General features: G+C 33.2%; 1 protein-coding gene across 1 annotated transcript; it reads left to right on the top strand.

The window, feature by feature from the left end:
- The first annotated feature begins 743 nt into the window (after positions 1–743).
- On the top strand, positions 744–1800 carry LOC143047764 (ras-related protein Rap-2a-like). The gene has a single exon (XM_076221049.1). The coding sequence runs from the start codon at positions 744–746 to the stop codon at positions 1737–1739; it is 996 nt and encodes a 331-aa protein (XP_076077164.1). The 3' UTR covers positions 1740–1800.
- Positions 1801–13136: the final 11336 nt, after the last annotated feature.

The raw sequence follows: 13136 nt of genomic DNA, 5'->3' as shown, positions 1-13136 counted from the left end.
TCAATAATTTAGGCTCTAAGAATCACCGAAGAAACATTTATTGTCGAAATGAGCAGCTGCTGCATTCAAACGTGTTCCGTTTGAAATGACTATATCTATACTTTACGATAACAATTGGGTACATTGTTTTTTTCCCGACTTCCACTTTATAACTGATAAGAAAGACAATCAGTTGTTACGTTACCAATCTATTTTTGTGGTGTTCATGTGACTCCCTCAGTTTGTGTTATTATCTTGATTTCACTCTTAATTATCATTGTTATACAATTTGCTATTTTCTTTTTTTTAAACAATGGTAATAATAAAATAAACCACACACTTTTGTTACATTTATACTTGAATTCATGACACGCAATGTGTATTACAACTATTGTGATTTGCTTTTTGACAACCTAAACTGGTAACAGACACCTATTCTATCTTATGCATGATCAAAATGAAAACTGGTTTACAACTTCGCAAGCCACTAACAATAATACTGTACGTATCTCTTTATATTTTTGAGAGGACTAAATTATATTTTGATAGATGTATTTTCTAACATTGTCAAATTTTATATAAATTATCGCTAACGTTCTACTTCAAAAATCAATTCTTATGTTTATGCATAACACCAATCTGAAAACATTGATTGGTGTAAAATTGAAGTCCAATTAACACCTTTGCCTGAAGTGTTTTGTGACTATATAAACCATTTCGAAGTAGCAAATACTCAGTTTGTCTTCAAACAAATCAGCTTTAAAATGTCAGAACTACAGTCTAGATCTCAAATAGCCGTTCTTGGTTCAGGTAGAGTAGGAAAGAGTTCAATTCTTCAACAATATTTGAATGGTGTATTTTCAAGCGCATACAATGAAACAGTTGAAGAAATTTATCCTCAACCATATGACATTAATGGAAAACGCAGATTTGTTGACTATATGGACACTGCTGGGAATATATACTTCCCTGCAATGCGTAAAATATACATTTCAAGGGCAGAAGGATTCATTCTAGTGTACTCAATCTGCGATAGCAGGTCATTTGAAGAGGTACAAAAACTGTGGAATGAAATAAAGTCTGTTCGGGAAAACAATTTATGTATACCTTGTGTTATTGTTGGCAATAAACTAGACGAAGAAAATAAAAGACAGGTTGAAACCTTTGCTGCATTAGAATGGGCTTACAAGGAGAACCTTGGTGGATGTTTTATAGAAGTTTCTGCCAAAGATAACAACGCAGTCAAAGAAGTTTTTGACATGCTCTTAGAACAGTTGGGGAATAGGAGAGCTGCAAAACCGGAAACATTCAGAATACGTTCTACCAGTTTCACAAGAAAAGAAAACTCGTTTAAAAAATGTCGCAATAACTATAAACAGAAGAAGAATAAGAAGATGGTGTCATATGAAAAAGTGCAATGTTCAAGCAAAGGTTTCCAAGATAACGTATTTGACGATTTTAAAGAATCAACTATTTATAGAGTCCAAAGGAAACAAAAAGAATTTAGTCGGACTATGAGCGATAGCGATGCATTGATTAAACAGAAAAATAATGAAAGACTGTTTTCACGCAGCATGAGTGTGCCAAACGAAAAAACAAAAAGCGGATACAATGGATGGGGCAAAGTAAATAGACTTTTCAAAAGATTATTTCGACTGTCAGATTCAACGGTTAATGACTTAACAAAGAAGAAAGAGGGTCACACTGTAATGTTGCTGAATAGTAAACTACAAGGAAATAGAACACGAAGTTTGTCTTGAACATAATATGATTTTTTGAAGAATTGTTCTGAATTTTATTAATGAACAAATTGATTTAAGAATATGCCCTATGAAAACCATTATTTAATAAATATGTTTATGTTATCAGAACAACTCATTCTTTATATGAACCTTACATCTTTTGAAATATATTCAATATGATCTCTTTGTGTTATTTTAGATATTGGAAAACCTCAGTTTAATCCTATTTATTCTGAGGTTAACTTTTCCCATGTTATTTGTAGTGTATTCTAACTTTTTTGTTGCTTTCTCTCTTTTGATTATGCAGGGGTGTTGTTGGTGTACTTTTCCTGATTGTTTTGATTTACATTTAAGTATTATTGCAATTTTATCAATACCCGAACACTTCAAGTAGTAGCAAGCTATTTAAAAATGCTCGACAAATTGCTTCTATGTTTTGTCAAAATCGGGGTAACAAACAAAAACTGAGGGAAACGCATTAAATATTAGAGGATAACAACGACACAACATTAAAATTTAACACACACAGCAACGGACTAAGCATTAGACAAAATCCGATGAGAATAACCAATATAACACCAAAACCAAATACATGAATTTGGGATAGAAAAGTACCGTGACACGTCTTATAGTAATGTGAATTCACACTCAAATATAGGAGAAAACAAAAGACACAACGGAAACACAACGTAAAAATGTTACACACACAGAAACGAACTATGATATAACAATAGCCATTTTTCTGACTTGGTACGGGACATTTTTAAAGAAAAAAATGGTGGGTTGAACCTGGTTTTGTGGCATGCCAAACCTCGCACTTTGATGGCATTGTTAAATATAACATTAAAATGCCAACATAATAATACAGGACTACAACACAAACAAATAGGAGAACGTATTAGGCAAAGAAACACATGAATAATAGATAACAAAAGGCATCAGGTTTAAAATTTAATACGTCAAAAACGCGCCTCGTCCACACAAGACCCACCAGTGACGCCCAGATATAAAAGTTCGAAAGTCAAAAAAAAGGTACAATGTTGTATAGCTCTGAGGATCAAAAGTTGAATAAGGTTGTGCCAAATACGGCTAGGTTTTACTTCTTGTGATAAGAACATCCTTATTATATAGAACAATTTATGCTATTGCAAACAGTAAATTTTATCAAATGAATATAAAAGATTTACATGATAAAAATGAGGTCTCAACTAATTACAGAAAACAAAACCCGAGTACATAATACATTGAAGACCAAAACAGAAAATAGACACACCCGACTCAGTCCAGGCCTGAACGCAAAAAAACATAACAATGACGTCACATACGAAGTGGTGAAAAGGCACAATATTACGTCACGCAGATATTTGAATTTCTGAAACAGCACAAAAATGACGTCAAATTTGAAAAATTATATCTAAAAAAATAAGATAGAAATAGGATTGATTTAAGATTTTAATAGAACTAAATACTGATAAAACATTTAAACAAAATGCACATTGCAATACTAATTAATAGCAATTAACTATATTATATATATGTCCGGTTTGTTTTGAATCTAACTTCAAACATAAAAATCTTACAGATTACGTTGAACAAAACTGTTAAATGAAGGCGGTGATTAATTTTCTTTACCATAACACATGAATTTGATAGAAAAGACGTCAACCAATTTAACAAAATCCGATGAAAATAACAAATATAACATCAAACTAAATACATGAATTTGGGATAGATAAGTACCGTAACACGTCTTATAGTAATGCGAATTCACACTCAGCAAAACAGTCACAATCGGGAATAAGTCACGTTCGGTAATTAACAGATTAGACGACGTAATGACAAACCACAATCTACCATGTGGTAAAAATGTCCTTAGCTAGTTTGGTCAAAGACACATCATATGGATCAACTAATCCGTGATGGTGTCAATAAAAGAGGGACGAAAGATACCAAAGGGACAGTCAAACTCATAAATCTAAAGCAAATTGACAACGCCGCGGCTCAAAATGAAAAAGACAAACAAACAACAGCACACACGACACGACATAGAAAACTACAGAATAAACAACACGAACACCACCAAGAAACTAGGGGTGATCTCAGGTGCTCCGGAAGGGTAAGCATATCCTGCTCCACATGTGGCACCCGTCGTGTTGCTTATGTGATAACAAATCCGGTAAATAGTCTAATTCGGTAGGTCACATTCGTGAAAGGGAAGGGGATTGTAGTTACGACGTAAGGAACATATCCGATATCATTTGTGAAACGGTTATTCCATAACGGTCAACCAACTCGTGATGGCGTCCGTAAAATTTACGAAGGGATGATTTCAACTTTACCATTTGGAACTCTTGGTTTAATAGCTTCCTTGTGAGCAGCAACCCTCTATCAAGAAAATCATGATAGGAAATGCAAGCACGGGAATATCGTATCAATTGGGAGATATATACCCCGTATGCAGATGCTGCTGGAATATTGCTACCTAGAAATGGAAAGTTTACAATTGGAAAGCTGAAATCATCTCTTTTGTCGTAAAGTTTTGTTTTCAACCGACCCTCATTGTCAATTTGTAGATGTAAGTCAAGATATGAGGCCGACTTTATAAAATTTACGGAGTGTCAATTTTAATCTGTCCTCCTCATAACTTTGTTGAAGCAGTTTCTGTGTAATAAGTACACTTCTGTATGTGAAGTCCGTATAGTGTGAACATGCACGAGAATGATGTATGGATTGTGATATGTAAACACCATACGAAGGGGCAGAGAGGGTATCTTACTGCTGAGAAATGGTAAATTGATAATTGGGAAGTAGAAATCGTCCCGTTTATCATATATTTTCGTGTGAAGTCGTCCATCTGCGTCAATATTGAGGAAAAGATCAAGGTATGAAGCAGTCCTTCTAGTATCATTAGTATCCTTAATTTCAAGTTCGCTGGGATATATGAGATGTAAGTATTGGCTGAAATATGGGTTATTTCATATCGGTTGAGAATAAGATTCTCTTATTGGATTAAAAGGGGTCACATGACATTCATTATTCTTCAGTAATAAATTCCATCGGTCATTAACAGAAAAAAACGGACCAGAAAACCGGTCGTTAACTAACTTTTACATGATAATGACCGGTGGGGTGTGGTTTCCGTCTGATAATGACCGTTGGGGTGTGGTTTTCGTCTGATAATGACCGTTGGGGCATGATTTCTCTGTTAATGACCGATTAGGAGTGGTTTCTCTGTTTAAAGAGATGTACCTTTTATAAAACATGTTCCTGTTTTTAATATTATATTTAAGTTGTTGAATTGTTTATTATATGTTTTCGTTAATTATAAAATTAAAGGTAACTTGATTAAGTATTTATATACTGAAAAATTGCACTAAAATGAATGGCAGTATCACTACGACTGGTCTTCACTCTTTGTCATAGAAATCGTACAACTACTCGAGTTCGCTGTAGGCATTTTGAATTTATGAGAATTTTCCAAAACATGGTTTCTCAATGAAATAAACATAATAGTTCCTGAAAAACTGGTCATTATCGTGATACATGGACTGCCCGTAGGACAGTGGTATTGACTGCGACAGCGAGAATGACCTCGCCTTCGGCTCAGTCATTATCACTATCTTAGTCAATACCACTGTCCTATGGGCAGTCCATATACCACGATAATGACCAGTTTTTCAAGAACTATTATATAATCATTCAATGATATAACATCATCAATATATCGGAAAGTAAAATTAAAGAATTTCGCGAGGTGCTTTTTCTTTTTGTCTTTCAGAAGGTTCTGAATGCAATCTGCTTCATACGAGTACAAAAACAAACCGACCAGTATTGGGTGCACAATAAGTACCCATTGGAATACCGACTGTCTGTTGAAATATAAATCCTCCAAACTCAACAAATATATTGTCGATCAAAAAGTCCCAGCATTTTGATAATATCATCTTCAGTATATTTTCTGGAAGATTCAGTGTGATTCTTGACAAAATATGAATTAGTGTAACCCAAAACCAGAAATTTACGATTCCCATTTTTATAGAAAAAACTCTGTTTTATGAGATGGTGAAGTCGATCTTTTAACTGAGCATGGGGAATAGTATTGTATAGCGTAGAAAAATCAAAAGATCGAAGATTAAGCAGTAGATCTTTCGAATTATTGAGAATCCACATCTGGTTAACACCACTGGTAGAATATATCTCATCACAATAATTTTGAAGCCCATCTTTAACTGTAGAAAGAATAGTAGTCAGTACTTTAGAAAGATGTTTAGTCGAACATTTTGAAGAACCAGCTATGTATCGTTCTTTATATGGAGTTTTGTGTAATTTCGGTATCCAGTATAAGGATAAGGAAGATAAATTTTCTTCGTTTTCTTTGATGTTGATACCAAAAGAAAGAAGGACAGATTTATGATTTTGTAAACTTTCGTCCTTGGTAAATGATGCTAAAGAATATGTAGGATTACCGGTAGTTTTATTTATTCCAAGCTCTGTTGTGAAATATTGCAAATAATGTTTTTTACATATGAAGACAATATTATTGGATGCTTTATCTGGAACAACGACATATTTGTCATGCAAAGAGGATAAAGCATCCACAACATCCGGATTCTTGAAAGGGTTAGTAACTCTTGTACTCATATTACATCGTAGTTTTTGTATGCGCCTCTGAATGCATGATCGAATAGCTTTGATCCATTCAGACACAGTGTCCAGTTTTGGTTCGTCTGGTTCGCGCTTTACCCATTTTCTTGCATAGACCTCAACTGCATCCATTAGTAACTTGAATTTCGTTTTCCAGTTGATGGGCTGGGGATTCTATATTTTGGTCCCTTGGCTAACAACTCTCTAAGTTGTTCATTAATAACAATGCCAAGGTCACCAGTAATTACATGACTAGCTAGACTATAATTGTATTGTGACGATGCACATGAGCAATCCGGAAGCTTGGATTTCGTATCTTTGAGGTTAAAGGCCTCTAAAACTCTCTTGTGGTTGAAAATCTTGGATGCAATAGACTTGGTGCAAGTATAAGAAATAGCAGGTGTAGCTTTATTTTTGAAGTAATCAGGTATAATTTTTTGTACAGATTTTTGATGGAAAATATTGCTAATATTTACAGCATCTAAACCTTTATTGGCGAATTCTACCTTAAAAAAATAACATAGTTCCTCATCATTGGATGTAGTCGCAATACAAGTTTGAATAGTCTATGGTAAGCAATGTCCATGATTATTGCAACTAGTCTACACAAAACTGAACGAGAATCAGTAACGGAAGTGTTTTGGGCTTCTTGAAATAGTAAAGAAAGTTTTGACAATGGAATGGAGTATAATTTGGACCTGATATGATGAATTCCTAAAGGTTTTTGAACAGACGTTAACAGACTATCAATTGTCACGGTGTGTACAGCAGGTGGTATATATTTTCTGTGATCATTTGCTCATATCGCTCCTGACGTTACCATAACAAGAACGCATACTTCTTTGTGTTTTCCTGTTGAACGTTGAAGTGACTACAGTAATCAACCACTTTTTACTGATTAGTTTTTTCTGTAATAGTTATCCCATGAGCACGCAGTGTATCAATTGAAAATAACCCCGATGACCGGATGTATATGTATATACTTTATATATTAGTATATGGTATATACCTTTCATGAGACCCAAACACTATGTTTCGATACGTTAAATTAAAAAAGAGTTTATATCCATCCGCCATTCTGGTATAGGGCTATGAATCATGGGTCTAAATGTTAAAGGTCTAGAATTCGATTTTCAGCGTTGACGATGTATTTTTCTACATAAATTTTGATAATAAGTGTTTTCCATATAAATATAACCAAGTTTAATTGTGGATTTGATATTTCCTCCGAATTGTACAGAACAAAGGGAAGCAGGCTGAACAAAGAAGCCCACATTAGTGTGATCTGACAGGAATGATCAGACTCAAATCGTCCTTAATAAAACAAAGGAGCTCTAATATAAATGATGCTTCAACATCAATGTAAATTTGTATAAATTTCATCATTTCAATTCAGCAAAATCAACTATTTGTATTTTTATGTATTAGTAAGTGATAACATGTGGTGTCTTTTTTTATATATTATATCATTATCTACATTTGTAAGAAAAGAAGAGAAGAGAAGATGTAATTCAATCTGATCAAAATGTCGCAGCAATATGAAAAGACATGTCAAACATTTCATATTGTTTGTCACTTCAAAATCATAAAAATATGAAAATAAGTAAAAAAAGTATTACATACCGTTACGTTTATTATACAGTAAACGACCTGTCTAAAACATTACAAATGTATCTAATGTTAATATTGTCAAAGAGATTTGAATCCTGACTTTTTTTAATAATATAAACACAGAATTGAAGAAATGAATGTTTAAAATCATGTACGTTCTGACGCAACGAATATTTAGTTGGTAATACTCTCGCTATAATAGTCCACCTGCATTTTGTCTATTAAGTAGTAGTAAATTGAATAAAGGGCTGCGCTTTAGCGCATGATACGCCCGTTGTTTGAAAGACGAAAAAGACTACAATGACAATGAGGAGCAGCAAGAAGACAACAGGGAAGGTGAAGATGGTGAAAGTGACTCTACTGAAAGTTATGATCTAAATGAGGAAGTAGGTGATGAAAGTAAGGATTTCATTGATGATGAAGATAAAGATTTCATTGATGATGAGGAGGCCTCTTCTGAGCATGAAAATGAGGATTTTTCTGATGATGAGGACAGTGATTACAGTGAAGAAGACACTGATGATTAAACCTAGTTCAGCTTTTCAATATTTAGCATAAAAAACAAATGTCATTAACATTGGCATATAACATAGAAGTCTTCAATGCAATATAAGGAAAGTGATATATGATTATGGGTTTTAGTAATTCTATGGCTGATTTCCAAATTTTATAGTAGTTTGAAAGAAGGTAATTTTCTTGGGGTATATTGCTCATAGTTAGATTCTGTTGAACACAGTAAGGAATCCATACTAAATTATACAAAGATGTATGCAAAAGTTGTTCAAATGGTGCTTAATATGGTGGATAATGATTATTACCTTTTTATTGTTTAGAATATTCAGAAGATGACCATATTGATAAATGTTTAGGAGACTTGATTTCCTTATTTTTTTCATAAAATGACACCCTTTAACATTTAAGGAATATTTAGTCACATGTTAGGATTTTCATGTTGTCACTTGTTCACTTATTATGTGCTATTGTAGACTAGCTATGTTTGATAACATTTTGTATTGCGCTCAACCCTTCCACCGAAACCGAACTCTAAAAAAGCTGCAATGCTAAGGTATCATTTGTGATTTCAATTGCAACCAATTTTAACAAGAGTAAAACATCCTATATGCAAAAACAGTATTTGATTTTTATCCATAGCTTAGATAGTAAAAATGTTATCATAAAATGATATATGCCTCAGGGAACAGTTAGTATCTCAGGGACTGCTAATGTGCTTTCATCCTTGCAACCATTCAATAATAGTACAACGTATGACATTCATGGAACCTATTTTTTACAAGAAATTTAATGTTTTAAATTGAACTAAAGATTTTACAAATTTTATGTTTTCATCAGATTTTATTAGATATTATTTGTTACATCAATAGATATAAACAATTTACCAAAGTTTCATGGACATTGGTGAAAGCCTTTTTGAGTTATTGTCCGAATTGTTAAAAATCTCCCTTTTTTTATGAATAAAGCCCCATAAATCCAAAACTTAAAATCTGAAATTTATAACAAGAGCTTTCAAAATGACAGTAAACCGGATTCTTTAACATTTATTTGTGTTCTGGCATTGATCAATATTACAAGGACCAAAACTCCTAATAGGTAAAATTTATGATTATCAATATCAAGCTTGACTTCCATGTTGTCAACAATAACAACATATAAACTAGATAGAAAATGACCCTCTAGCAGGACAAACTGTGTGCCCTTAATGCATAAAGTAAGAAAAAATTACTTAGTCCACCTACCTAGGATTTTGAAAATATCTAAATGAACTTGACCTCCATTTTGTTGTCAGTAACAACATATTAAAATTTTGAAGTCGTCATTATTTGAACTAGACCTCTATTTTGTTGTCATATTAAAATTTTAAAAGGTTTGGTTGAACGGTTCATGAGTAAATGGACACAACATTTTTTAAACTTTCAAAAACCCTAACTCCTGAACGGTAAAAGTGAAAATTGTCATTATTGAACTTGACCTCCATTTTGTTGTTAGTAACAACATATTAAAATTTTAAAAGGTTTGGTTGACTGGTTCATGACTAAATGCACGGACACGACATTTTTTAAACTTTCAAGAACCGTAACTCCTGAACGGTAAAAGTAAAAATCGTCATTATTGAACTTGACCTCCGTTATGTTGTCAGTAACAACATATTAAAATTGTAAAAGGTTTGGTTGACTGGTTCATGACTAAATGCACGGACACGACATTTTTTAAACTTTCAAGAACCGTAACTCCTGAACGGTTAAAGTCAAAATCGTCATTATTGAACTTGACCTCCATTTTGTTGTCAGTAACAACATATTTTAAAAGGTTTGGTTGAACGCTTCATGAGTAAATGCACGGACAACATTTTGGTTGCCGCCCGCCCGCCGTACATCCCCAAATCAATAACCGACATTTTTGACACAAAAATCCGGTTAAAAATTGAAAGGGAGCTTACATCAATAGATATAAACAATTCACCAAAGTTTCATGGACATTGGTGAAAGCCTTTTTGAGTTATTGTCCGAAGTGTTAAAAATCCCCCTTTTTTTATGAATAAAGCCCCATTAATCCAAAACTTAAAATCTGAAATTTATAAAAATTGAAAGGGAGCTTACATCAATAGATATAAACAATTCACCAAAGTTTCATGGACATTGGTGAAAGCCTTTTTGAGTTATTGTCCGAAGTGTTGAAAATCCCCCCTTTTTATGAATAAAGCCCCATAAATCCAAAACTTAAAATCTAAAATTAAAAAAAAACAAAAGGGAGCTTACGTCAATAGATATAAACAATTCACTTAAGTGTCATGGAAATTGGTGAAAGTGTTTTTGAGTAATTGTTCAAAGGGACGGACGGACGGACGGACAACGGTATATCATAATACGTCCCGTCTAAAAGACGGGCGTATAAAAATGTTACTTTCGTGGTTGAAACATTCCGCTCATGCTGATCCGTTCTAAAAGCCTTTTCAGAATTTTTGGTACGATCATGTCAAAATTGCATGTTGTTTACGTGCTCATAATTTTTGTCTGCAGTCGTGTATTTAAAAACAAATTGGTTAATTAATATGGTTAATATGTAAGCCGTCTAGTCATGTACAAAAGTTCAATCTCTATTCTTTTCTTTTTTTTGTGTTTCTTTGATATATTTGGTGTGGCTATGTACTTATACATCCCGCCATTTGTTATTATGCTATTACAAAATATTGGCATTCTAGTCTTTCATCCTTGCTTATGTGATTTGTCTATACACTTTTGTACTTCTTTGTTTCATATTTACTTTTTCTTAAACTGATCAAGATTATAACACAATGTTGTCTGCTGTATCCCTACTTTGAAATTTTTACCTATTATATCTGTTTGTTTTGTTCACACATCATTGTCATTATAATAGAATTTGGAAGTCAGAGGTTTAGTTAGCTATTAAAACATAGGGGCGAAAGATATCAGAGGGACAGCCAAACTCATAGATTGAAAATAAACTGACAACGCCATGGCTAAAAAATAAAAAGACAAACAGACAAATTATAGTAAACAAGACACAACTTAGAAAACTAAAGACTCAGTTACACAAACTCTACCAAAAACCGGGGGTGATCTCAGGTGATCCAGAAGAGTAAACAGATCCTGCTCCATTTGTGGCACCCGTCGTGTTACTTATGTCATTACAAATTCGGTAAAATTGAAAATAAAGCAAATGTTATGATTACCATGGGCATTATAATAGAAATTAAATCTTCATAAATTTGGTGCATCTCAAGCGCTTTTCTGGTTGTATCCTCATACTTGATCAAAAGGGGCCAAACAATAGAAAAAAAAATCCAACGTAAGTATACTTTCCCTGTTGGAGATAGAATCTTCGTTTTTTTTTAATAATCACTTAATTCATTAACCACAATTTTAACAATATATGTAATACATAATCACAGTACCAAATTACTGACTACTGAGCTGATGATACCTTTATAAATTAGCAGTATATGACTCAGCACCATTAACGAGTCCACAGGTGTCGCTGTAATAGCGTCCTGCGTTATGAAACAAGTGTTACTTAACAACCTTTTGTTGTTTTACAACAATTTTATAAAGTATGTGCATTTTGACGTTTGAATGTCGCTAAAAGACATTATATCGACTCACAGGAAGATTTAATCAGTTTCGTTCTATTCGCACCCTTATCCGCAATATAGAAACGGAATTATACAAGATTACGATATTTCATAATACCAAACTTAAAAACTCTTTATTACTTGCATATCCTATACATGCTCTTATATTTAATACAAACCCATCTCCTTTACAACAAACAAAATATGAACTCTCAATTTCTGTTTCTTAAAATGGTCCATATGTGCATTTATTACTGTTAATCTAGGACACATTGTAATTTGAAATGTAAGTTTTTTCTTAGATTAGAACTTTATGGAGATACATGCATATCCCTAAAGAGGAACCTCTGTTTATATGTGAACAAAATGACAAAAGACTCAACAGCAACTCTCGTACCTAAGGCTTTAAAAACAAGCCGAAAAAAGTACGAAGTTACAGATTTTGACAATGTACCTGAGATGATTTATTCATAGGGTAAAAACTCCGATGAATTTTGAACAATGCTTTGTTTTCTATAAAGTAATGACCATTTCAACGATAGTTAATGTCTCAACAGAAGTGCTATCTGCTAGTCTGGTGATACACCTGGGGACAAAACATCCAACCAACAGTGGCATCTAACCAGTGGTCGTAAATTAACTCATATTACATATATTAAGTTTTTTTGATAATAACAAGTTGACTAAAATAGCAACATTTCTGCAGCCAATGGTGTTGAATGTCAAATTAGAGAGGAGGTTGTTGTGAAATTTTCATTTGATTCATGACAGTAAAAATATTATCCGCAACAACCAAGACACATTTTTCCCCCGTTTTGCCTTTTTCAGGGTATATGTTAAAAGATGCAGAAATTTATATTAATGAATATCACTCAGAATGTTGATTTTAATTTTGTGTGTTTTAACGCCACTGTTAAGCACCGCATTTAGGCAATTTCGTGGCGGCCAGTTTTTATTGGTGGAGGAACTACGCATTTAAATAATACAGATACCTCGAGAGCTCTTCTAGTTGTCTATTAGTCTTCAAGGTTATCGAGAGCCAATTAGCTCAG

Source organism: Mytilus galloprovincialis, chromosome 1 (assembly GCF_965363235.1).
Source record: "Mytilus galloprovincialis chromosome 1, xbMytGall1.hap1.1, whole genome shotgun sequence".
Lineage (NCBI taxonomy): Eukaryota > Metazoa > Mollusca > Bivalvia > Mytilida > Mytilidae > Mytilus > Mytilus galloprovincialis.
The sequence above is the reverse complement of the archived record's forward strand: the minus strand, read 5'-3'. Positions and strand labels throughout refer to the sequence as shown.